Source organism: Cyanistes caeruleus, chromosome 7 (assembly GCF_971803275.1).
Source record: "Cyanistes caeruleus chromosome 7, bCyaCae1.hap1.1, whole genome shotgun sequence".
In the NCBI taxonomy this organism is placed as follows: Eukaryota; Metazoa; Chordata; class Aves; order Passeriformes; family Paridae; genus Cyanistes; species Cyanistes caeruleus.
The window spans coordinates 31,790,204-31,817,576 of NC_141707.1; the positions used below are offsets into that span (position 1 = coordinate 31,790,204).

Consider the following 27,373-nt stretch of genomic DNA (forward strand, 5'->3'; position numbering starts at 1 on the left):
TAATTCTGTGGTATTTGCATGACCAGGACTGACTGACAGTCCTGTAACTCCTTCCAGCTGCAGAGCTACTGAGATAAGTCTGCAGGTGTAGGGCAGAAATTGTTACTTGTAGGTCAGAGAATTTCAGAACATAAAGGTTGAATTTGTTTTGGTTTTAATCAGAAGTTAGAAAGGGAAAGCAGTGAGTCAAGCACTTGGATTAACCTTGATGTGGTGGAGTTGCTTATTGCTGTCTTGTTGTATGTAAAAAGTAACATGGGCGGGAAAAAATAAAGAGCATCTTTGGATGTCTAAGTATTATCTAAACATCAGTGACCCAAGAGTTCACTTGAAGTTTAGGTTCAAATTTCAGCAAGTGTAGGACTGAGAGACCTGGAAATAGTTCACACTAGAGGAAATACTGGAGAAGTGCTTGTTGCATTTAAATCCATAAACACTAACTGTTTTCACAGTATCCTGTCTTATTTTTTGTGTAAGAATATTGGGAAAGTGTTTCACAGCCCTCTGAAATTGTCACTACAGGTCATGATTGATAAGAAACCACTTATACTTTAGAAAATGTTACACTTGGTCTACCTGTGGCAAATTTGCAAAACATAAAGAATTTCAACTTTGAGGGGCCCAGCCTCAGGGTCTACAAATACCATTCTTGCATTTCACAGCATCTGGATTTTCTCTGGTCAGGTACGAAGCTGTTGAAGTCTCTTCAAAGTAGTGGTGTCTCCCAAATCCATTTCTGTTGCCCCTGAAGGTAAAGTTTTAGGGTGACTTCCCACTGACTGTCAGCAAAGATGCAAATGTTGTTGGTGAATCCTTAATCCTTGGTGCAAAAAATTTCTGAGAACCGGCTGATAGTTCAGGATGGGCCTGTAGATGGTAAATCCCATGGACTCAGGGTTGCAGGAATACAGCTTAATAGGATTTTGTGCAGAAAAGATTTTTAGAAAAAACTCTACCAGGGACTGGATTATGAAGTGGTATTTTGATCATGGACTGAAAAGTGCAAAGTAAGGCAGCTGAAAGTCTAGGTTGGAAATATGCTTATTCCTTAATACAACAGGAGGATGTTTTGTTTTCTGTTCATTGTAGAAATGCTCATAATGTCCAAAACACCTAAAATACTCCATTTTTTTTTATTTTTTTTTTCAGATTCATTATGGCTGAGCTGCTGCAGACAGAAAAAGCTTATGTCAGGGATTTACATGAATGTTTAGAGGTAAGTTATGGCCCAGGAGGTCTCCTGTATTTCCTGGAAGCACATGTTGTCCTCTGCAGTGGGAATGTTCACTTTAATGCACAGGCTGTGCACACTGATTCAAGAAGCCTTTCCTTAAGGATTCAGATCTATTCCTTTGAATCATCTCCTGCTAGAGAAACTTCTGGATTTGCACAGTCAAATACCTTGTCTTGCTGTACAGAAGGGTGTTCCTAAAGTAGATAGTGATATTCAAGGCAAAAATCAGAGTGTAATTCAGTGAAATCTGTCAGCTTTCACATATCTGCAGTCTGACAGATTTTTATGTGTCTAATGCTACTGAAGTGGCAAATCTGGCTTATCTTTTCAGCAGTTTCTGCCTGCAGTTTTTGGACACCTTCAGGTGGACAGCAAAGACAGGTGTTGTTGGCCTGTTTCTGCTTTTTCTTCAGACAACTTCAAAGCATCAGCACTTTAAATTTCTCTGGAGAGCTTTCTGTAACATTGGAAAATTATTTTTTTATAATTTAGCTTGTTTATTAATCTCAAAGTACGTAGTTCCTTTTCAACCTGTGTCTCTGGCAATAAAACAGGGAGATCTATTCTTTTCCACTGTATTTATTCACAAAATTAAGAGTTTCTGGTGTCTTCCAGACTTATCTCTGGGAAATGACGAGTGGAGTGGAAGAAATACCAGCTGGGATCCTTAATAAAGAACACATCATCTTTGGCAATATTCAGGAGATATATGACTTCCATAACAAGTAGGTTTTCTTAACAGTTCTGCTAATGTTCAGGCACTTGTGCATCTCTGTGGTGTCTCCAGAGAATCCCCACACACACACCTGAGTGTAAAATAATTGATCCAAATTTGCAAAATAGTGTCTGATTTCTTGCTTTGTTTCTTTTACAAAAATGAATTGCAACTTACTTCTAACTTCACCTTCAGCTGATCAACAATGTTAAAGCCATATTATACCAGTGGATCTAGTCTGGACGCTTGCCTGTCAAAAATATGATCTTGGAAAACACAAAGGGGAGACAGTGGAATTGTTGGCATGAGCTGGGTTAATAAGTAGCTTTCTGCCACTTCTTGGAGACTTTCTGTATTTAATCTGTAACTAACAGTACCCCATCTTGTTAAGATAAGACTGTGTACCAGATCAGCTTAGAGGGCATTGTTTCCATGGTATAATGGGAATGCAACAACAGTTATAAACTTCACATTTAGGGGTGCTGGATCCAACAAGTTCAGTCTGAATTCCAAATCTGTCTTCAGGTTACACTTTAAAAACAAACCAGAGAATCCTTCCCTCTTTTAGTTCTAGGACATTTCAAGAGCTTCATTCAGATAAATGTGCTAGCACATAAACAGGGCCCAGCAGAGCAGAGCATGCCCTGTGCATGTTTTTGTGCAAACAGCTTCAAAGCATATCAGGATAGCAGCCTGACTGCCTTCCCACTTCCCTTTCTCTCTGGTGCTATATTTCTGTTCTGGTGGCCCTGCCTGATGCCATCTGATTTCCCTCCTTTTTGAGTTTCCACTGTTCCCAGCTACCATCCCTCCAGCCCTCAGTCATATCACATAGCTTCTCACTGCTGTCATTTCTCTTTTCTCTGACCCCTCCTCCTGCAGCCTGCTGCTTCTGCATAATCATTTTTTCCTCTAAAATTTCTTTCTCGTTATGCTAAAATAAATTTCCCCTGTCCCCTCTACCAGTGTCCTCCACAGCCTTCTCTTTCAGATGGTGATCTTAAGGCATCCTCCAGCCTGATTCAAAATGTCCATGTCCAAGGAAGGGCAGAAAAGCTGGTGAATGGTCCAGAAAACATGTTCTAGGAGGAGCAGCTGAAGAAACTGTTTCATATTCTTTCTACCCAGGCATTGTAGAGGGCTCTATGTGCAAACAAGTGTCACTTGTGGTACAAGCTATTCAGAGAGAGTTGGTTTAAAAAAATCTCTAATTTGGAAGTTTACTACTTACCTGTGAAATGTTGAGCTTGTTTAAGTTGTTGTCCTTTGTCCAGTGTGGTGAGTTGGGTGTTGGGAATCTGGCAGCTTTGGGCTTCCCTTGTTGCTCTTTGTCTGAACCACTACACAATAACTCTTTGAAGATCTTTGTTCAAATAGAACAGTCCTGAACACACTGACTCACTACTTGGGATTGCCTCGTTTTCCTTTCTGGTGGAGTTAGGCATGACTGTACTCAAAAAACAAAGCACACCTTGGCAAGTGACACTTTTTCTGCTAGCTGGACATTTGGGTAGCCTCATAATCAAGATACAAATGTTGATCATTTGGACTGATTAACTCATTGGTTATCCTGCATCTCCTGGGTATTTGACTGTAACTAGTTACATTGCTGTCTTCTTTTTTCAGCATTTTCCTAAAGGAGCTGGAGAAATATGAACAACTGCCCGAGGATGTGGGCCACTGCTTTGTCACCTGGGTAATGAGGCTGCTGTTTCTCATTATTTATTCAAATTAATTTCTCTAACACAAATGGGAACAAGCTGGGAATATGTGCAAGGGTCGTGTCCCCGGTGATTAATGGGATTAGGAGCTAGTCTGGAACTACAACAGCTTTATCCTTCACCTGCCCCAGGGTGAAAGTTTCCACCCTTCTCCTCAGCAATTGTATGAAGGCTTTCCAGAGCCTCTCTCCTTTTCCTGACTGACCACTACAGCTTTTATTTACCTCTGCTGATTTTTGTTTAGCAGAACTTCATCAAACCAAACCTGTTTTTAGGGGTGACAGCCATGAGAACTCTACAAAGGCATGAAGAATATATTTTATCAACTTTTTTTTCCTCCAGAAATTAGTGTCAAATTTCTGAGCCACTGTGCTCTCTCATTCCATTATGCAATGTCAGGATAATTTCCAACAGGACTTTGAATTCCTGATGCAGAGAGTCTTAGTGAGCATAGGAGTCCCTGGGAATTGGCTACAGTAATTTGTCTGTATGAAAGCTGTTCTCTTTTCAAAATATTTACCAGTCAAATCAGCCATCTTTGTGTTTTGTCTGATTTTTTTTATTCATATATCAAAGCTAGAAATTAGTATTTTAAGAATAAAGATGGTACCATTTTACCAAAAAATAACCTTGTTTAGATGACTTCAGATGGGCATTTAATTTAAAAACATATCACAAGTCTTGATGGAATGGATTCAGAAACATCATTTACAAAGAACAGCTTACCTGCTTAGGAAAGATGAATGCATTTATGTATCATTCTCTGCAAAATCCTCATGGTACTCTAAGATACTTCTGCATCATCTCATCAAAGGTTCATGTCCAGAGCTGTGTGTGTGGTAACAGATATACATACAAAGCTACCTGCACAATTGCAGGATCCTGTTGTTTAGATATCTGGAATAAAAAAATGCAACAATGGTAAAAGGAAAACATCATCTTCTTTTATTTCCCTCCCCCTTCTTGAGACCAGAGTACATTAATAAGAGGTGGGAGTGCACAGATGTTTTTAATTTCTGCTTAAAAGTAAACAAATTAGGAAATAAAATGCAAAACACTCCTAGCACAACATAAAATTTGAGCCATTTAAGTTTGAACCAAAGTAAGAAAGGCAAGTCTAGGCCAAGTGTCACAAATTTCAAGTGAAAAATGTTGGCTTGTGCCAGTTTAAACTAGGTGAGTCACTTGGCAGTTTGTAGACTGATTTATCTTCAAGTAGGTGATAGAGTCAACACTTCATGACTGAGTTTTGAGACCTTCAAACTCTTGTGTAACAATTGGATTAAAGTTTTAGGCCTTCCCTTTGTGATATTTGTTAAAGAAAGCCGCCCTCAGAACTGCTCAAGTAAGGTATGAACCTTAAAGTCTTCTGCTCTTAATTTCTGCTCTTGTGCTGCTTGGTGGCAGGGTGGGGCTGGTGGTGGTGGGTGTGTGGGAGTTATCACCTGTATTTATCCTGGTGTGCCTTAATAAAAACCTGTGGGAAATAGCAGAGAAATAGCTTATCTTGCTTTTCCCTTGATGTTTGTTTTCACAGGCAGATAAATTTCAGATGTATGTCACCTATTGCAAAAACAAGCCTGATTCCAGCCAGCTCATCCTGGAACATGCAGGGACTTTCTTTGATGTAAGCAGCCATTGCTATTTTCCTTCCACACCTGGTGCAGCTGAAACACCTCTTTTTTACACTCAAGCTATGGGTTCCTTTCTGTGCCTTGGCATTTGGGTTTTTCATTCCACTGCAAATATCACATGCTGTGAGAACTGATAGGCTGTGGTGCAGAGTGTGGTGAGGTGTGGAGACACACATTCCAATGGGAACCTTTGGGCATTTTGCAGATCCAGTCCTTTCCAAAGATCTGGTTCAGATGTAATCTCTGTTTCTGGGTTAGTGAAAAAATTAAAATTTCAGATTCTGTTATATATTATGACCTGAAATTCCTAAATCTTAAACAAGTTCCTATCCTCCTGTTCTACCCAGCCTATTCCATTTTTACTTCATTGTGCAAATAAGGAACTCCATTGACTCCAATTAACTATTTCCCATGCAAGTGCTACAGCCAGTGATAAATGTTTTTAGGCTCCAATTCCAATTTTGTAGACTGAGAAAAGTCTTTCAAGTTTTTGAGTACCTTTAAACCAAGCTCTTCCTCTTGCTTAACCTCATCCATTTTGCCATGCTTGTCTGCTACCTTGTAGCTTTAATTAGTTGTCTTTCTGAAAAAAAAAAAAAAAAAAAGAAAAAAAAGTGCTAAGACCTCTCCTCTAAAGCATTGAAAGTGTTTGCAAATGTAACAGATCAGCAGGATCCAAGCTGTGATGGAGTTGGCAGCTGACATAAATCAGCTCCTCTGGAGTCTGTATGTGCCAATGGTTACAGCATTTCAGTCTCCCTCAACAATGAAAGGTCTCTCGGAGCCACAGGAAAAGTGATGAGCACCTTTTTCATTTTGCCTGCTTACGGAATGCTCTGAAAGTCGAATGGGACCGGGATGTGTTTTCCAGGAGGTGGCGCTTGAGCCTGTTGAATGGTTTGTGCTGGTCGGCGGCAGTGCAGGGTTGGAGCAGCCTTAGGTTCTGTCCATCTGTGCTGTTTGCACAGCTTGAAAGCTTTTCCACTCCAGCTCTCTGCATAGGCTGGAAAGCTGCCTGATATTTCTTAGTAGTGAATATTCGTGTGTCAGCATCTGCTGTTTTGCCAGGGGGAGGTGTTTGCTTCCCATGGGTGCTGGGCCATCACCCAGTGATGCCTGTGAAAAAGAGAAAGGTGACTATCCCCCCAAAAACTCCTCAAGGTTTTCCTCCGCAGTGTGAGTGACTAAAGTAATGCAAAGTACCTGTAGAGCCTTCTTATCTTGATCTGGAGTGGCAGTGGCTCAGGGGCAGGACAGCCTGGCACAAGGATATAGAGAAAATAGTTGGGTTTTTTTTCCAAGCAGAAACTGGAATTTCCCAAAACCCTGATGATGAGAATGAATTATCTAGAATAACACCACTTAGTAAGAAGCCTGCTTGAAAATCACAAGTGTTCCTCAAATTTCAGAAGCTTTCATAGAAAACCACCTTTGAGATTAAAACAAGCAGTCCCAGTAATGTTTGAACCCTTTAAGCCCATGGAAAACCTGCAGCTCCGGGGTTCACTATAAGGGTTAACTGATTATGAGAAGGAGCAAAGATAGGTGACATATTTCATTTGAAACTGTGAAGAGAATTATGAGCTGAGAGCTGGGATGTTCTCAGGATGTAAGTGAAGCCATGTATGTAGAGAAAAGCAATTTATTTTATTGAACCAGTTGAGACAGGTGGAAAACAACGCACAAACTCTCAACTGTGAAACACACCTAGTTTATCCTACAGCATTTGTCTAATAAAGCATAAAGATTACCATCTTCCCTCCCTACAGATGGTGCTTTGTTTATAAAATCCATAAGTTTTTGGTATGGTTATATTAGCTGGAAATTGCACAGGGGATGAAAAGAGTGTGTTTATTCTGATTTAACTTCAGTAGACTTATTTTGCTCTTTCAGTTTTTGAATCTGTCTTGTTCATCATTACTTAAACTGTTCTTTATTCAGCAGTTTCAAAGATAAATCATGTTTAACAAATTTTAATATTTGTAATAGCATATACTTCAGACTATTTTTGATTACCAACATATGTTAGCTGTCAGCTTCGATTGGTAGAATCAGCATGTTATTGGGGTAATCAAGTTGATTTTAGTGCCTTTAGTTAAGCAAACTTTGATCTTTGGGACAGAGTTTGGTTGAGACATGTACATGCTTCTTCTATTTGGAATACTTTTTTTGCTTTGAATCTTGGAAAAGATATGGTTTGACATCCAAGAAGCCACAGGGCACTTTGGATTTGCATGACCAGCATGGAACATGATGAAGCTCAGTGATTTTGGTAGCATTGCAGAGCATGGTGTTTCTGCATGGATGAGGGTTCTTGGACAGTTTCTCTGCTGAGCCAGAATATCCCTTGGGAAATGAGCAGAGGCACAAACAGGCTCCTACTCCAACACTTCAGGGACCATAGGGAGGAGCTGCAGGGAGAATGGCCCTTCCCAGCACTTGTCAAATGTCTCTCCACCACCCTGCTGTGTCTCTGCACAGTCTGACCAGGGAGCATCCTGGCAGAGCAAGGAGCGCCCAAAGGAGAGCATCTTGCTGAGAGCAAGCCCTGCTGTTCAGAGAGCTGCAGGAAAGGACCAGGGCTAATTTTGTTACCTGGATCCTGCTAAGACAAGTGTATTTTGCCAGTTCCAGGAAGTTCACAGACATGGCCGAAGTCTTGCTGGCTCCTGCAGTTAGGAACTGAGTCTCAGCCACGTGCTCTGCAGGCACAGTTCCTCTGAAAAGTCAGCTATGACTCAGCTTCATGCAAACTCCATTAACCCCCAAATAGGGCCCCTTTCCCTTTTCGGTCTTCTTCATGGCACCAGAGCTAGTTAAAAAAACAAACAAACAGAAAACAAAACCAACTTTTATAGTAAAAGAAACCAAATCAACAAACCAAAAATCTGTTGTGTGAGAAGTGGATGCTTTTGCATCCCAGCATTAGGACAAACAGTGGAGCTAAAAATAAGCAGTAACCTCCCTAGTACTCCACAGAAAATCAGATTGTATACAAAAGGAAAATTTCTGTTCTTGGCAGTTCTTCTCCTTTCATCTTCCAGAACTTCTTTGCTTTACAGTCTCAAATTCACACTCCAGTAGCTAGAGAAAAGTCCCATTCCCCTTTTTCATTTGCTTCCTTAGGAATCATGGATTTTCTGGTGGCCAGGAGCAAGACAAGGCAGGCCCAGAGCCTGGCAGAGACAGAAGGGTTTCCAATCTGTTCTATTTCATCAGAGAATCTGCCCCTGTAGAGCATGAATTTGGAGTCTTTTAGGTGGCTAAATATATTTGTTAGGGTTCTGTAGGATTTTCAGGAGCTCCCAACTCCCTCTGGAACAGTTGTGGGGAGGCAGCCAGGCCCATTGCAGCCCTCAACAGGTCTGTGATGTCTCCAGAAATTCATGAGGACATCACACTGATCAACCCAGACATTTTGGTTGAGGTTCAGGTGACGAAACAGAAGTCTGGAGTGCTGTACCAGGTATCATAAGGGGATGCCTCTCCTGGCCCCCAGCTGCCACCTCGGAGTAGAGCACGTCTGTTATTCCCACATGGATATTTCAGCTACCCCAGGGCTCTCAAATGGGACTCAATGCCTATGTTTAGACAGCTAAATTACACCCTACTCATGCAATTTAATTTAATGTCATTTCATTTTAATTGAATGTTAAGACTCTGCTTTCAGCCTCCTTAGCTAGGGGAAACCGGATGACATGACAGGTAAGTCGTACTTAAATCAAGGCCTGTTTACTCAGCAGAGCTTTAGCTTGACTTGCAGAGGGACCCTGCAGTTTATTGCCAGCCTCTCTGAAACCACACTTACATGCATGTGAGCTTAAAGAGAGTTAAAAAACTAAACATAGAATGCAGGGATGCAGAGCTAAAATTAGTTTTGGGTGGTTCTGTGTGTCTGGGGGTTAATACTTTTCCATGACTGACTGCTGTTTTTATCCCTTCTAGGAAATTCAACAAAGACATGGGCTGGCCAACTCCATCTCTTCTTATTTAATCAAGCCTGTTCAGAGAATCACAAAATACCAACTCCTACTGAAGGTACCTCAGTGAGCTGCACAGATCAGCTCATACAGAGCAGAGGTGTAATGAGTTATTTTTGCTTAAGGGAGCTGCTTCATGACCTGTAAGTGCCCAGAAATCTTCCAAGGGCACAGTCTCCCTTGAGAGCACCTGGTTTTGTCTTGTGTTATAGTTGTTCCCATCTGACCCCCCACTTTGACTTGTGAGAATCCACAGTGGGGTTTGCTGCAGTTGAACTTTCTCCTGTCTCTGAAGCAGCTTGCAGGGACCAAGTGGCACAGATGGGTGTGAGGGCAGCACGTGGATCAGAGTTTGTTTATGGGTGTCTGCATTGCTTCTTAGGAACTGCTGACCTGCTGTGAGGAGGGCAAAGGGGAACTGAAGGATGGTCTGGAAGTGATGCTCAGTGTCCCAAAGAAGGCCAACGATGCGATGCACGTCAGCATGCTGGAAGGTGGGCAGGGGCCAGGGCAGGGAGGGACCTGCCGAGAAATGTTTGTTAGTAACTTGTGGTAGAAGTTACTATAGGTTGACTGTAGCGATACTGTTGTTTCATCATAATTTTTAGGTACCTCCTGGCTCCTTTCTGATATTTTTCCAAAAGTCTTGAAAGAATAAAGATGGCTAGGAAGTTTGGTGGGGAGGGGAGAAGGGGAGGCATTTATCTGTATCTTCTGTATATACATATGTATGTGTATGTATGCATATGTGATGTATATATATATATATATTTAGCTAAAACATTCCTTCTCCATTAAATGAAAAAAATCCCCTCCAGAAACAGTATCAATTTAGCTGCTGACAGCTGTAAAAATTATTGGATGAAAACATTTCATAATACTGTTTCAACATTTCAAAAGTTCTGGTTTTCTGAGTCAAAACAGCTTGTGTTTCAAAATGTTAGCATAGTTATGCCAGCGATTAAAGAAGCAGCATTAAAAAAAATTATAAAACTACAGAAAAAAAGTTTGATTGGCACAATGTGAAGTCTTTTATTGGCTTATTATTGTGTGGAGTATTTCTGAAATGAAAAAATTTTATTCTGGACTGAGATGCTTTATTGTGTCTCACACATTTTCTTGGCCTGGGAAGAGAATTTCCAGCCTGACTTGAGGAAAACCAAGAAACAAATAGAATACTAAAACAAGTGAAAAAAGGAACTGTGCCAGTAGCCAAGCAGCACAATAAGCCCAGGTGATTAAAATTGCAGGAGAGCAAACTGAATTTGTAATGAAGCGCAAAGGATTTCTTGCAATGCAGTTCTGTGTACAGTAACCACCACTGAAACCTTCATAATATTATTTTTGAGAAATTATTACAATACTTCAGCAGCAGCCTCATTTAGCACATATGACATATTTGACCTTCAGTGAATTAATTTCAATGCTGCAGTAGAAAAAGAAAGGAGAAATGAAAATATTATCACTGGGGCAATAGATAGCCTTTATTGTCCTTTCAGAATCTGGAAAAAAAAAAAAAAAAGAAGAGAAAGACTCTTTTATTTCAAGTCTTCACTGCTTTGGTGTTTCTGTGAATTGCTTGTCCCAAGAATAAATTCAAGCGATTGTATTTTGTGGTTTTAGGGTTTGATGAGAACCTGGACGTCCAGGGGGAGCTGATTCTTCAGGATTCCTTCCAAGTGTGGGATCCCAAGTCTCTCATTCGGAAAGGCCGTGAGAGGCATTTGTTTCTCTTTGAAATCTCTTTGGTGTTTAGCAAAGAGATCAAAGATTCTTCAGGACACACAAAATATGTTTACAAGAACAAGTTACTGGTAGGTGTGGCTGCAAAGCAAATATTCTGGGTGTTGTGTTTTTTGTAGGTAGAAGTTGCATTTTGGAGGCTCACATATCCCCTGCTGGTCTGGGGATACTTTTGCCCCTGGAAGGGCTGGCCCTGAGTCCTGCAGGACTCACCTGGAAGTCAGCCTGCAGTGAGTCTGCAGAGGTTTAAGGTAGTGAGATGTGAAGGGTGGGGGGAAATGCGAGCAGGATCACTCCAGCCATTCGCTTCCCTGCCACCCCAGAGCTTTTCTGTTTCTTTTATCTGTGTGTAGCAAACGGAGATAAGATCCCATTCCCCTACCCATCCCAGCCTCCCCACTTCTTCCTACAAGTCCAAAGTTTTCTGGACTCGTGAAACTTCATGTGTATGAAATCTTTCATCATTTCTCCTCCACACTAGACCTCAGAACTGGGAGTGACTGAACATGTTGAAGGAGATCCCTGCAAATTTGCTTTGTGGTCTGGACGAACACCATCCTCAGACAATAAAACAGTGCTGAAAGTGAGTTTTTTCTGTTTGTTTTCTTTGCCTTTAGCACTTCTAGTTCAGGCCTTGGGAGCCTTGAATGAAAGGTCAGTTTCTTCCCTCGTCATATTCCATGGCTTCCATATCTGCCTGTGGGGTCATGCCTGCATCAGGAGCAGCTGAGCTCTAAGGAGTCAGTAGCAATTGGCACAGTTGTGCAGCCTTGCTGGAATTGCATCTCCTCTTGCAGCCTGGGTTGAGCAGTTGCACACTCACACAGGACAGGTCTCAGGATGTTTGGCTGGGAGGTGTAATTATCTGAGTCCTTTGCCACCAGGCTTCATCAGCACCCAACCTCTTCCACAGACCTCCAGAGCTGACAGCCTGTTCTTTCAAGCGACTCTGCTGAGAAATCCATGTTATAATTGTTTTGTCTAAGGAAATCCCAGCTGTGCACTGATAACCTGTTTCCCCTCTGCAGAGCATGCTGTATTGCTAGCATTAAATGTATTTATCCAGAGCTTAGCTGCTTTGCTGTTGCTTGCCAAGTAGGTCTGGTCAGAATGCTCTCAGTTCCCTGAGGTTACCAGGTACTCCAGCAGCTGGGACACTGCAGCAGAGAGGACAAAGTTACTCATGACATTCATCAGCTGACCATGACTCCTTCACACAGGAGGTGAGAACATGATAAAGTCTCTGTCTTTCTGCCTTGTGAAACTTTAGGCATCCAGTATTGAAACAAAACAGGAATGGATCAAAAATATCCGGGAAGTTATTCAGGAAAGGATCATTCATCTGAAAGGAGCTCTGAAAGAGCCAATTCAGCTCCCCAAGACACCTGCAAAGCAGCGGAACAACAGCAGAAGGTAACTTCAGTCATTCCCCACAACATGAAATCACTCGTGTTTTCTCAGCCCACAGAAGTGGGGGCTGTGGACTTTTTACTGGCTTTTACTGTAGTCAAAACAGTTTTCATTGTCTTTGCCTTTTTTATGTTGTCTTGGCAAAAGTAGCTAGAAGTCCTTTTTTATGATAGAAGTACAAAGATCTTTCATTTTATGCTCTAAAGTATAGAGAGAAATAGTAAAAATTCTTCAGAGTCTAGGGTTATAGTTATTTCCTAAAGTAGATTTTTCTTCTTCACATTTGAGTAAAACCAGATTTTTTTTCCTTGTTTGGCATGTTTAATTGTTTGGCAATCAAAATCATAGTTGACCCTGACAATATATTGAAGAATAGATAGAGAAATAATCTGTATTTCATCATCAAATACAGACTTGTTTCAGCCTGTCATGTAATATTCAATTTTTTTTGTCAACTTGTTCAATCCTGGATTAAATAGAAATTATAGATAATGATTTGTTCTTTTTCTGTTGTGGCAGTCCCAAAAGCCACCTGTAATTACAGCATCCTCATTTCCTCATCAGATTTTATCCCTCTTTTACTTCAGGCTGTGTTATAGAGATATCCAAAGCATAAATAACCAGGTTACCCAGGAGACCTGTAGCAAAGCAGAGATCCAGACATTTCCTCTAAGAACATGCTCCAATATAAAAGTTTTCTTGTACAGAATACAGACATATTTTTTCTTTGTCCTTAAGTATATATTTTATATTATTTAAGTATTCAATTTGAAGGACCAATAAACATTTATGATTATTTTATCTGTACAGCCGAAGGGAAGAAAATACCCTGTGTTAGCAGCCTCAGTGAGGTAAATAGGTAGAGGACTATACTGTCTTTATCTATGTTTAGATATCATCTTTATGATTTAGTATTAAATTCCTGAAGAAAATGTAAACAAATGTTAGGATTATTGTGCAAATCCAAACCCCACGGCTGAGGGTGACATCATTCTAAATTCCAAGAGCTCTATAGCATCTTGGGCTGCCTCAGTGGGGTAATTTTATCACAGTCCAGCTCTGTCCTGCTCACTCAGCTCTTCTCAGCTCCACCTGTAAGGTTGTGCTCACTGGTGCTGTGTTAAGAAACATCACTGTTCCCCAATCACATCTCTTGCAGAGATGGAATAGATGATGCAGACAGCCAAGGGGATGGCAGCAGTCAACCTGACACCATTTCCATTGCCTCCAGGACATCACAGAACACAGTGGACAGTGATAAGGTAGGACTGAAATGTGAAAATAGGTGGCAGGTAATTGCCCTCAGAAAAATGTACATGAAAAGCAGAAGAGGAGGCAAAAGAAGGCAACCTGCCTTCTAGTGAGTGAGCTGAAATTTGTATTCCCCTTCACTAGGTTATTAAAACCCGGTCTGTTTCTGTGTGCTCGTCAGTACTGCTCTTCTACACGGTAACACCTCTCCTACTGCTGCTTTTTGTGGGTAATGCACAGAGGTTCAATTGGCTCTGAAGAAACAGCCCAGAGCAACCTTTTCTTGCCTAGTAAATCTTGTCCTGTGAGATCCAGCTTCTAAATGAGCAAACAGCTGGCTATGGTACATGTTTCCCTCTGAGCTGAAATCAGACATTTGTTGGAGGGAATGCAGGTACTTACACACCAATTAACGCAGCAACATTGGGATCCTGGCTGGTATCTTGAGAGCCTGGGAGACCTACCATTTCCAGAGACTGTGATATTCTGGACCCCTCTCCTCACAGACATATGCTGGAGCATATGGATGGCCCAGAGACATGCTGGATTCTGTTGGAATGCTGCACAGTCAGCACGTATGTACTTGTCATTTTACTTGTCAGACAATCTGAGTCCAGATCCCAAGCTCCACCAGGATGACTCACTCGAATTTGTCACCCTGTTATCTCCAGCTGTGCTCTTCCACTGAATTAGCAGTTGATTGTAGGAGAAAATGGGCAGTTAATAATTACTGTAGCTACACTGATGGCGCTTATCATAGCCCCTGAGAGAATGCCCATATTCTCTTCATGTGTTTTTTTGAAATCACATGTAACTTGAAGAAATCTGAATTCTCCCATGCCTTTATGGATTTATCTGTTTGTCAGGGCTTTAATTATGCGGCCACTTTGACAAGGTAGAAGGGTGTCTTCACAAAATCAGAGTCTGAGCTTTGGTTGTAAAGTTCACAGGTAAGGTTCAGTGCAGACACTGTTTTGAAAGCTGGACTCAGAAATATAAGTTAATTGCAAATAAATTACCTTCATAAGACGATCTGTTGTATTTATCTTAAATGCATGTCCCCATGATTTTATGGTTTTGTCCAATAATGTGCATTAGAAAAGTATTAAGCCTCACAATCCAAAGGCCACTGCAATGTATGCAAATACTTTGCCCAGTGTCTGAGAAGTCTTCAATCCACATGGACTTGTCTTACTTTCTGTGTTTTTCACATTTATCATTCCTGCTAAAAGGCCCTGACTTAGTGCAGTACTTGAGCTGATACATAATTTTAAGCACTCGCCTAAGCTTTGCTCGTTTGCCCCCAGCCCGTTGTCTCGGTTGCATGAATTCTGGCCATGTCTGGGTAAGATGCTCCATGTTGCATGCTGCAGCTGCATACAGGGGTTATGGTGCCAACACAGGCTGTGTACCCTGAAAGACAGCCCATCGTGGCAGGAGTTGGTTTAAGGATGCAAGACTGGAAACATTTACAGGAATTTCTATCCAGAACCTTGTTTGAGCTGAACAGCAAATGTGTATGAGATGAAGTGAGTAAAGATTGTACAGGGGAAAAGTTGTTATCACTGGGGAAAGGGTTGTGTCATGCTTTTTTTTTGAGGTGGATAGGTTCACTTGCTGACTTAAGACTGTGTGGTTTTGTGTCCTGTTATACATTTAATGAATAGAAACAAATTTGAGCGCACAGCTAAGTCCGAAGGTTGCTTGTACATGCTTTTTTGAATCTCAGGTAGCAGTGTATCATCCTTAACTAGAGGGGCAGTTCCTGCTGAACAGTTTCCTTATTGTCACTGATGCTAATGCCAGAATACTGTGGAGAATTCAGCTCCTAGAGTGCTGCATTATCATGTCTTTGCTCCAAGGAGAATGAACTCCCTGCATCTCTTTATAGTTCTCTCATTTTTTCTGCACAACCTTACCCAAATTAGTGGCAGATGAAGCTGAGCTGCCTTACCTCCTGCTGAATTGGCAGAGTCACACCTGTGTTCAGTGTTCACTCAGACATCAGACTCACCTGCTGGCACGAAGCCCTCAGCACATGTTGGCTCCTGCTGTGCAGGGACTGGCTTGTCAGCAGATCCAAAGCTTTGAAAGGACTCCTAATGGTGACATTTTACCACATGGGATTTTTTCCTTCAGTGTGTAGTTGAGTTATTCTTCTAGGAGGGTCTGAATGAAATGTGACTGGACTGGGAGGTTTTATATTCTCACATGGACTGGTGCTGGTTATCAGCACTGGAAGACAGGACCACATCATGCTCTCTAGGTAGGTTTTCTTGGCAGAGTTGACAGTTCTTGGCACACACTGTAGCATACAGGCAATAGTTAACTCCTGTGGGGCTGATAGCAGCTCCTATGGGTACAGGGTTCAACCATCAGTGGTTTCCCTGCCTGTTTCACTCCAGCATAGTCAGCAGACTTATTCCCATGAGGTCAGATTCAAGACTAGGGGCTTTTTGGGGCTGCAGCCTCCGTGGGTGACTTCTCTATGTGCCCCAGTGAGATCTCCATCCAGAGGAGCCAATGGAAAGAGTTCCTACCTTTAGAAACTCTGGCTGTTCCACAGCAGCCTCATCTGCAAACCAATGCCAAGAGCTTTGCAGTGCCAGCAGCGTGCCAGGATGGCAGCAGATTAATCCTGCCTTGGGACCATCTATGTATTAGCTCCATGCCAGAAGCAATTCTCAAGTAATGTGTAAGAGTTGCTATTACTCTCTGAAGCCAAAAGAATTCAAAGATTTAGCTGACACACTTTGTCCTTTCCCTAAACCTTGCTATTGTGCCTGAGGGTTGCCTAACACATTAGTTGAATGTTCAGACAAGAATGTCAAACAACATTTTAGACAAAGAAAATCACAACTTCTCGAAGATTCTCAATTTCAAGTAGCACTTCTGCTTAACAACACTCCTCATGCCTCAAGTCATATGTATTTCTTTCAACTTATTTGTGAGTCAACTCCTCCTGAGTTGTAAGTAGCAATTTCTGTTTTCTCTCACCATGGCACAGCCCTGGAGCTAAGCTTTACTTTTGTACTTCAAACTCCTAAAAGACAAAAAGGTTTTTTGTTGTTAAGTGGGAGTGAAATAACTGTACTGTAAGGAAGTTCAGCAAGGATTTGTTTTCTCTCAAGACATTTATCAGGGGAATCCTTTGGTGCAGAGGATAGAGCACTTGGACTGGGGGCTGAGTCCTGGTTCTGCTCTGTCACTCACGTGTTGGACACCATCACAAAGTACATTTGATGGCACATTACCCTTTCCTTTATTCCCCTTGTTTGGTTGAGGAATTTTCAGGGAGAGACACAAATTCTTACCTACATTACATTTGTACATTAATTACAGCATTATCCTCCATTGTCCCAACATATGATAGATGCCTGTTTTTGTAGCCCTTATGGTAGCAGACTCTGCTTTGAAAGTATTCTGAGTTATGTGCCTAACTCCAGAAGTGTTATTAAGCCTTTAAGTATGCAGACTTTCCTGACTGCAGTCAGTGGTCAGGTGATTATATAAGACTCTCCAGATTTAAAAAAATAATAATAATAGTGTCTGGGTCTGTTTAAATTAAATACCTGATTAAGTAGCTTCTTAAATCTGGATATGAGTATTTAATATGTTTACTTTACTTGAGCTTTTCTGTCTCAAAAGTATGTAAAGCAATTTTCTCCAGGCTCAAACATTTCATTTTCATTACATACTATATGGTAGAAACACAGACTTCAAGCAAGGTCTGTAGGTCTGCACCTTCGTAAAAGAGAGAATATATAAAATGCTTCTTTTTCCATTTGCAATCCATGACTACTTCCATATGCAATCTATAATCCAAAATATTTCCTACACAGGAAAAGAATTTGGATTGTCATTTGGAGTGTGTAAGTTTTATACGGGGGGTGGGAAATGGGTTGATGACCCAGACCCAGTGCTAAAGAATCAATAGATAATGAATACTATTACAGGAATTGCAATTCCCATTGAGGATCCAGGTCAGGTCCCAAGTAACCAACTACACAAAATTTCTTCATCCTTTCCAAAAGGCAAAGGAGACAGCTTTTGTTCTATACAGTAAGCCCTCTTCAGCATGCTATCTAAAATCCTCTCCTTAGAGAGAAATCCTTGCCCTATTCACAGCAGACAGGATTTCAATCTTTATATTTGGATTCAAAGCAGTGGGGAATGGCATAAAGGAAATGTTACATGCAGGGCATTCTCATTTGTTAAGCCCATTGAGCTGTTGGCTTGTGAAACAGCTGTTTCTGGCGATACTTGTCCAGTTTCCAATGGCCTCCTTTTTGTTGGCTTTTGCAGACTACTGGGGAGAGCAGTTCTCATTTCCTTCTGTTGTTTTTGGATGTGGAAAAAGGCTCTGAAATGTGAACTGAAAATGTTTTACTCACTAAAAATAAATCTACATTATACACTTTTATCTTTTCCATTAGATACTAGACTCAGCTCACCTTTCAGTCATGAGACTGAGACCTTGACCTCTTCCACATTGGTGGTATTATATAAAATCTGGGAATAATCATTCTTCTAATTGAAGGTAATTTGTACAAGAGGGGAGATTTTAGAATTAAGGCTTGTTGGAACACATCACTTAGGGGAAAATTCTCTTTCTTTGAGTAGCTTCTAATCAAGGTAAAACAGCTTTCTCCCTGTGATGTTGTTCCCATAGCAGGAAGTGCTCACTCAGTGCTGGTGAGTTCTGTCTTGAGTCGCGTGCAAGAGACACATTTCTACTGCAGTACTGGGGAATACCAAGGGACAGGGGCTGTTGATCCCCAGCAGTGCTTGTGTATGGCCAAAACATGTGTCACCATGGACTGGAGTCTGTGCAGCCCCTGAGCTGTGGGACTGACCTGAGCAGCAAACACCTGTCAGTGGAAAAGTCTCTCTGCCAGTGGTTAGGGGGTGCTATGTATTGCAGCTGGTGGGAAAGAAGCTGGAAGGTGCAATGGAAACTTTATGGCAGAGCCCAGGGAGAGCAGGATCATGGGAATATACAGAGTGGGTGGTGGAGCAGGGAGTCACTTAAATACAGAATCAGGAGTATTTAGAAGTTCCTGTTTTCTGGAGCACTGTGATAGGTGCCATCAGTTCATCTGAATTGACTTGAAGAGGTTTCTTCCTTCAACCAAGAAATTTTACTCTCAGTAAATTGGATTAAATTAAACAACTGTGAGTTTCTAAGGGGCAAAGGAAGGGATTGATTTGATCTCTCATTTGTTTATTTCTGTTGTGGTTATTCTGCCACTGTCCAAGCAAGTGATGTGCCAGAATTCAGTGTATTGTCTGGAGTGCTGCTTCCTTGCAGGGACTGATGAGTTATGGGACCACAAGTAAAACTAAATTTATGTAACAGAAAATGAATTTTTAACTGTAAAGTGAATTTTTACTATGAATATATGATTAAGAGGAGTGAATTATGGCCCCAGATGATGTATTTCTATTGCTTGAATGCTGCCTAGCATTAGAGCAGTTCTCACACTGAGTTCCTACTGCCCTCACCCGTGGAAAAGAGAAAACACAATAACAATCAAAGGAAAACCTGACATTAAACATTTTGGAACTTTAATTTGCTTTCTTGAGGACTCACTAGCTGTAGGTAGTTAGCTCTTTTGAAGATACTGTCATGTAGTAGCAAAATGTTTATCTTACCATGGAAATAAACTGTTCAGCCAGGAGCTGAGACATCCCTCTGTCTCTCTAATGATAGTTTCTTAAAATTTCCTTAGGCTTTGGGAGGCTGCCTCTCAGTTCTGGCTCTAAATCTTAGTTAGGACCCCTGCAAATTCAGCTCTTCCCTGAGAAAAATATACAAATATATGTATCTTTTTTTTTCATTGTGAATGGTTGCCTGAAACTGAAGTCATTGAAGTGACATTTGGAGCTGATAAAATGAGACTGGTTTATCTCTGCTGGCAATGCCTGATTTGGCATGAACTTGCCTTTCTAATCGTTGATGTTCAGTAATATTACTGCAGCACTTTTCTTTTTTTCTCTCTTTCCTAAGTATAAGTAAGGACTTTGCTTCCTGTATTTCTTATCAGGAATGCAGCAGTGCCAACATCCTGAAATGTTCCAGCTTTTGATTTGCAGAGGTCTGCTTGTCTGTCTAAATTTGATGTTTTTCAGTCTTTTGGAAAATTAACTTGATGCTCTTGGAGTGAAATATAACACACTCAAACAGGCAAGGTATAAATTACGTTTTTAGATTTCCAAATGAAGGAAATCTGGACTGAAGTGCTACATGTACTTTAAATTGTGCAAACTTTCATGGGCGCTCACAGAAAACTCTGAACCTCAGAGGGGATCCAATAATTACAACCATTCTTTGCTCAGTGTTGGGCCTATGCTCTAGCATGGTATAGCTTAATCTCTGCTTTGGGGACTTGGCTGATAGGTCTCACAGTGTCTTTATGTGTCTGTACACCAGTCACTATGGCTTGTAGCTGTACAGGAATTTACCTACCTGCCATCTGCAGGCAGAGTCATTTTACAGCTCTTTTCTTAGAGATTTATAATGCATGTAGCAAAGAATCTCCAGCTCAGGTATTAATACTGGCTCTGCCTACAGCACAAATCTCCCAGGACAATCCTGGGGCCTTTGGCACCTTTTTTCTCTGTGAACTTTGAAAAAATTCACTTTGGTCTTTCCTGGATTGGAACTAGATTTCAAAACAAGCAAAAAGTAACTCTTACCAACCTTGATTTGGTTTAATCCTGGCTTGAATTACACATTACCTCTCTTTTCTGGCACCCATTTTTAAGTGTAACTGGTAGGTGATCAAGAGATTTACCTCTGAGAAGAGATCTGTCAAGGGTGCAGGTGCTACCAACAGTAAGGACATTTGCTTTCTGTTGCCACCCAGTTTTTGCTGCAGCTGTGGGTGGAGGCAGCAGCAGGCACAGGCTATCTTGTTTCACAGAACCTTCTTGGAAATGGTTCTTTCCAAAAACAAAATAAAATATGATCAGCTGCTTTTAATATATAACACCTGTTGGCAGCACTTGCAAACTTCATGGTAATTATGCAGGGGACCTTAGAGAAAGTCCTAATTATGTAGTGGAGCTTTATTCATTTTTTCACAATTTCCCACACACCTACCAAGGAGGTGATGACAATGGAGGAGTTTCCCCCAAGGTCCCTTTTTTATTTATCTAGTAGTTGAATTTTACCAAGAAATTCCCCAGAGATTTGAATGTTTCACACTGTGAAAATGCAGCAAAGCCAAAGCATCTGCAGTGCCCATGGAAATAGAAATCATGTTGTTCATTGGGTAATATTTCCAGGAAAAAGCTTTATAAAAAGGCAGACATTAGATCTGCATACATCTTAAGTATCTCAGCTGGGATTTCTGAAAGTGCTATTGAACTTTAGTGGGACCTCAGCTCTCAAAATTCTTGGACACAATTCTTTCCCCAAAGGAAAACCATTCCTGTGGTGGTCAGTGCAGGGTCACTGCTCAGCACCCACAAATTTATTTCCAGATGAGTGCAAGAAGCAACAGATATTTTCTTAACACCTCTCCAAAGTTTGGTTGTTTTTTTTGTAGCTATAAATAACCACAAATATGAATCCAGATTCAGTTGGGTGATCTTGCAAGTTCTTCAAAGATATCTTTTCAGCATTTTCCTCCATGAAGAACTAGCAGTTATATCCAGGGCAGGTAGAATATGCTCCACTTCTTTTATAAAGTGCCTTGTTTTGTAAATTTTCATTTTTATTGCTATCCATTTCATAAAGAACATTTGCTATTGACTTCAATAAATTTTGCTTTTTCATTTAGGACAAAAGGATCAGCATTCAGTATGCTTTCAGTCTTATTCTTAGATCTTTTAAATCTAGTCTAAATGCATCCTTTGGTGGAAAATAAGTAAATCAGTAAGTGTATGGAATCAACAAGTGTATGGAACTCCTTCAAACTGAAGATCTCCTGAGAATATGGTAGATACAAATATCAGCACGTTCCTGTTGAGGGCATTTAAATGTAATTTCTGTGGTAACCCACTTGATCTCTCCTTTCTATTCCTGCAAGCGGTTTGAAAATCAGATTCTATACTGATGTGCTGATGGGCACATTCCCCAGAGAGAGGTGCAAGGCACACAGTCAGAGTTTGTATAATCATATAATCTTAGTTCATATGGTGAGTACCCTAAATCCACTGCAAATGTCATAACTCTCAATCACAAGGCACTTCTGAAGCACATGTGATCCTGCTTAGGCAGAATGGCTGTAATTTTAAAATGTACAGAGTAAGGTGGAGAGTGCTGCCCTTTAAAAGATGGCTGGAAACTCAGCAGTGGACAGCACTATGGTCTTACATGACAGGAAATAAGCTCCAAATCAATAAATCCATATTACTAAGCAAACAGAAAAGGATATTTTGATGCCTGCTGTGAAGAAAGAGGATGTTTAAGTTAGGGGGGTGTTTAAGTGATTGAGTTTGATGCAATCAAAACAGACTAAGAAGTAAGGAAGTACAGTAAAATAAATCCCTGTCTTTATTTCAAAGACATGACCAACCCCAGTGACTTTAAAATAGAAGGATTAAGATAAATTATTGATTTGCACAGAAGAATTAAAGGATATTGTTTTTCAGCTCTGCAGAGGGACCAGCTGTTGTTGCACTTTTATAAATGTGCTGTGATTTTCAAAGAATCAAAGGTCAAAGATTTGTTGCCATTTACCTTTCATTGGGAAATGAGTTGGACTTCAGGTGGGAGAGGAGTTTCTATCTATCTCTGAACTGGTCTTTTACTGATTGGGAAACAGTTCAAATTGATTCATGTTAGTCAAAATTAGGTTTTTTTTCCAGCAAAAGTGGTTAGACAAAAACATATGTATTTGAAGAGATCAAGTGATTGAGTTCCTTCCTCCTCTATATCTGCTAATGTGAGTGCAAGCTGAACTGTAAGTCATTAAAGGCCATTTCCTCATTATTGCTTATCAAAACTAACATAGTGTTCCTTCCCTTTCTCTTCATGAATGACTCCTTTTCACCTTTGTCCTTGCACCTGATGCACAGCAGAGGATTTCAGTCCTGAGTGACACTGCTGAGGTGATTCCTCACCTCGGGATGCCACAGACTGACCCTTGCCATCACCTCTGACAGGGATACACAGCACCTGCCCAGAGCCACCTTCCCAAAAATCTGACACCACTTTGCAAACCAGCCAGCTCAGAACAAAAATGGACACTCCTGCCTCAGCCTTGGGCTGGTGTTCCAAATTAGTCTGTTGATTAAAGGGACAAAATAGTTAATTAAAAGTGGATAGATTATGGGGTCCCCTCCAAATGAAGACATAAATAGAATAGGAATTGTCCATCAGTGTTCTGGGATTCTCTCTGTATCCATTCTTGGGCCACTAGATCATTTAAACTACATGGCTTAGAAAGAAAGGAGCAAACAGTGTTCAGAACTTGTTTTTAAAAAGGGTATTTTTGTTATTTTTTAAAATTTCATCTCAAGTTCTACTTTCAGTGTTGTCATTAAGCAAGAAGTTGTTCCTCGTCTAAATCTGATCATTTTCCTCCTGTTCTTCAAAGAACTTGAGTTCATGTTTATTTTTCCTGTGCTGTTGTTTTGAGTTGTTTCTGGGGTTTCATTCTGGTGATTACAGTGTGTTTGTTTAATTTGGATGTACAATATAAAATATATCCCTCTGGAGGAACAATATGTTTTCTTTTTGGCTAAGTTTTTTTTTTTGGTTTTTTTTTCCTTTTAGAATTCATCATTTGTGTGTGGTTAATGTTTACTAGAGATGCCAGGTTTGTTCAAGAAACTTAGAAAACCTTGGAACAGCATGGTTCCAGGTATAAAGGGCACATAGGGATAACACAGAATAACTGTCTAGAAATGAAGAAAAGTTTAAGTGAGATGAAAACTTAGTGTTAGGATGCTCCAGGAGCCACCTCCCTGCCTTGGATTTGGCATTCTCCCCACCTTGTGAACCACATGCATGCCTTGCTATTGGCAGCTAAGAGAAGGGAGAGAGGCATCCAAAACTTCCCCCAACCCTCCATGTCCAGGATCCAAGTGCTGCTGTCCAGATCAACTTTATTTTTTTTGTTTGTGTCTTACACTAATTTAAAACCCACCAACAATCCAAATCAAACTCTCCTTCCTCAAATGTGTGCAGGCAAGAAACAGAGGAGTGTGAAATGTGGCACATCTCCACAACCTGTTTTCTGCCTGGGTTAATTTTTCCTGACACCACACCATCACTTCCTGACCATAGTTACAAATAAACAATTATTGAAAGCACAAGGCTGGACCACACATGGGTGTTTTCCACTGGCATGGAGAAAAGCTGTGTGTTGATTGCTGATTATTTATTTCAAAGGAGTCAGCTGGGTTTGTTGTTACATCTTTAGGGCACCATCTCTCGAGGTGCTGATCTTTCTCAGCTTGCAGGAAGAATTGAGGGTGGAATCCAGCTGTGCCCCACAGGTCCTGGGCCTCAGTTGCCATTATTACTAGAAGTTCTTTAGTGTTGATATTTACTGTATGATCCTGAGCAGTCAATAGGAAAGGACAGCAGGGGTCTACCCAGTGGAAGGAAAATTTAGCCAAGCCACATGATTTTCCTTTAAAACTCGAGTCGTTGTTAAGCCATCAGTTAGGAGTGTGACATTTAGATAGAGAAAAGAAAGGAAGTTGAAACTCACACAGAGAAACTTCAGCTTTCTGGCTTACTGCAGATAGTGCAGTGAGAGCTGATTTTTGTATGAATTTAACTGATTGTCCTTAGAAAGGTAAGGGCTGTGTTCTCTATCCATCGCTGCCTATAAAAAGGGCAAAATGGCATTCAGCTGTCTGGTCTTTGCCTTCACATCCTGGGCACATCCTGGCCAGTCCTCTGCTGTGCAGGCTTCCAGTGTGAGCTGGGGCACTTGGGAGGCTGATGGCCCCCTGCCCCTGAACCTCCCCAGCAGCAGATACAGCTTTGCCCAGCTTTGTACTGGCTTAAACAGCTGTGACTGCAGGGACAGCCTGGGGACTGAGGTTCTTCAATGACCTGGCTTTTGTTGCAATGGCTCAGCAGACTATGGCAGGGTCCCCATCCCTCTGCCTCTCAGATATAACAGATGTGTAAACCACACCTCCAGGGGTTGGTTTTGCGGGTTATCTTTTGAAAACTCTGAGGTTTCATGTTCTTTCTTGGGTCCTGGCCTCAGTGCAGTTATTTTGCAGAAACACCCTCCAGCTCTGAAGTTCTGCTGTCCTCCCCAGCAACTGAACCTTTGGTACCTTTTGCCTTTATGAAACCTCAATCCTTCAGACTTCCTGGGAGAGAAATTTGAGGACTGAGAAAGGACTTTAAAAATCAACCCTTTCTCAGGCTCATCAAGTTCCTGCCTTATGACCTTCTCTTTGTGTGATGCTCATGTGTTATTTGAGAGCACTTGGCTGCTTGTTTACACACACACACACACACACACAAAAAAAAAAAAAAGTTGAGGCTGAAGTGCAATTAGTTTGTGGCACTGAAAAGAGCAAAAAAAGGGATGGTGAGTGCTGTTGTACTGGGTTAGGCAGCTGCTAAGGTCAGAGATGCAAGGCACAAAAGGTTAAGTCTTTTGAAGAAATGCAAAGGAAACAGGGTAACACATAAATCAGTTTTATTTCAAGTCAAGGAAAGCAGCTCACTGTTCACCAGGTGAATATCTGTCTCTGAGCCTCTCATAGCTGCACATCACATCTAGCCTTTCAGGAGTCCGTCAGCTGCGCAAGGTTTTGTTTCAGTAGGAGCAGGATTTGCCTCCAGCCTTTGGATGAACCACTTCCATTTGAGGGGGGAGGTAAAAGAATAAAGATAGTTAAGTAAGAGCAGGGCTGAAGCGGATGTCTTTTAAACAAATATACAAGTTATTTTCCATGGCTGGTTCCCAGTCCTTGCTTGCTGTGGGAGATAAAGAGCAGCACTGCTGCATTTCAGGAGAACCAGGATGTGCTCCCCATGTACAGATCTGAAAGGTGACCACTTGCATCCACAAATTTGGAATTTTTCCTGATAGGAGCAATACAGCAACTGCTAAAAGTGGTCCTAATGAATGAAAGCATTCATTTGCTTTTCTTAATGTTATAACTGATTAATTCCCCAAATAATTCTTCTGGGCATCCCATCCCTATGTAAAGACTATGGCTAAATGGCTTAATAGGATAAGTGCTTTATAAAACAGCTCAGTAATATTTCAGCTGTCTCTTTTCATTTCAATAACAAATATAAGGGAAGCTAATGTCCCAGTACACAGGGATTTGCAATCACCTTTAATGGACATAATTCCCCTCATGGGAAACAATAAAAAATACCATTGCAAGAGCCAGAACACTCTTCTAGCTTTGCAATTTTGTCACAACAGATTGTGTCTCTCTTGCTAAATTTCTTTGTGCTCTAGAGGAGAAAATAAATCTGGCAAAGAGAAGCAAGTTTAATTGTAAAGATAAACTCATGATGGGGCACAGCAAGGGTTTCTGAGTTTCCCAAGACAGCATTTGTATGACTGAGGAAAATTAAATAAAATAATGGTAGGTATTAGCAGTTCAGTGAGTTTTAAATGAACCCTGAATGAATTAAGAAGAGGTTTTGCCTTTTTCACATTATCATCACTAACAGAAGGCATCTCACTTTCTGTTTGTTCTATTTTGATGGTAAATCCTGTCCTAACAAATATGCTGACAAGCTGTAAGAGCACTGACTTCAATTGCATGGGAGGTCTGTCTTATATTCCATATCCATTTTAGAATCTGGTTTTCATGGCTTTAAAATATGCAGCAATGGAGATTAATACATTGATTTGGTTTTTAACGAGTGAACTTTGGATTTGAAGGTTTGCTGCTAAGTTTTATTTAAACACTTTCTTATTTATGGCGCCATACTTAGAATGTTATAGATAGCATTATCTGGCTATTAACTCTTGTGACAGGATGGATTTTAGGACTAAATAAATTGTGGGCATTTCTCTTAAATTGCTGGAGCCAAAGGGGTTAGGAGTGTAGGAGTGTTAGATTGCCCAGCTGCAGTCATTGCCCCTGCACAGCCTTGTGATGCATTACAGGGGTTCTGGTGGCGAAGTAGGAGGGAAGAAGTCACTGGAGGCAGCTGGGATTGTGCACCCTTGACTCACCACACAGGGTAGGTGACCAAGCTCTTTCATGAGCAGCAGGCAGAGAGAGGGAATGGTAGCTTTGATTTAGCACAATATAAGCTCCGTGCTGGGCATATAGTTCCTGTCCTTTGAAATCAGTCAGATTTGAACCTTTTGTGCTTAGTTGTGATTGCTATGCTGCATTTTTTGCTTTGCCCACCATTATGAGCTGGTGCAATGTGCTAATGCAAGCGATTATTCCAGGAGCTGTTTGAGAGTCAGCATGTTTCCATTGTGTGACAGGTCCCAATGATTTTTTTGGTGCAGAAAAATAGATGGTTTCTCTTTTCTTCAACTGCAATATAGCAAATGCAGAATTCTCTCCTGTTAGAAATGTTGTGTTGGAATGCACATATGAGCTGTCTGCATTCAGCTGTCTATCCCAGCTGTGCATTCCCACCTCCACTTTTGGAAACCAATCCCAGGCCAAATCCTGTCTCTTTTAGGCACACAAGAACTGACTTTAGTGGGGCCTGAATTTGTGTCCCCTCTCAAGCAGGTTATTGCTTTGAAACAAGAGAATGTTATGAACCT

General features: G+C 41.1%; 1 protein-coding gene across 32 annotated transcripts in view; it reads left to right on the top strand.

Annotated features, from left to right (window-relative positions):
- The window catches only part of KALRN (kalirin RhoGEF kinase), a 501,085-nt gene that overhangs the window by 362,670 nt on the left and 111,042 nt on the right, over window positions 1–27,373 (top strand). For all 32 annotated transcript variants that reach the window (XR_015289279.1, XR_015289280.1, XM_086897893.1 and 29 more), the window contains 10 exons: window positions 1,150–1,216; window positions 1,850–1,959; window positions 3,576–3,645; window positions 5,208–5,297; window positions 9,250–9,342; window positions 9,667–9,778; window positions 10,908–11,098; window positions 11,509–11,610; window positions 12,298–12,440; window positions 13,597–13,699. Coding sequence is in view for 30 of the 32 variants with exons in the window: in XM_086897893.1 (XP_086754019.1) it covers window positions 1,150–1,216; window positions 1,850–1,959; window positions 3,576–3,645; window positions 5,208–5,297; window positions 9,250–9,342; window positions 9,667–9,778; window positions 10,908–11,098; window positions 11,509–11,610; window positions 12,298–12,440; window positions 13,597–13,699 (1,081 nt within the window). In the remaining 2 variants the exon portion in view is untranslated. The remainder of the gene's footprint in view (window positions 1–1,149; window positions 1,217–1,849; window positions 1,960–3,575; window positions 3,646–5,207; window positions 5,298–9,249; window positions 9,343–9,666; window positions 9,779–10,907; window positions 11,099–11,508; window positions 11,611–12,297; window positions 12,441–13,596; window positions 13,700–27,373) is intronic.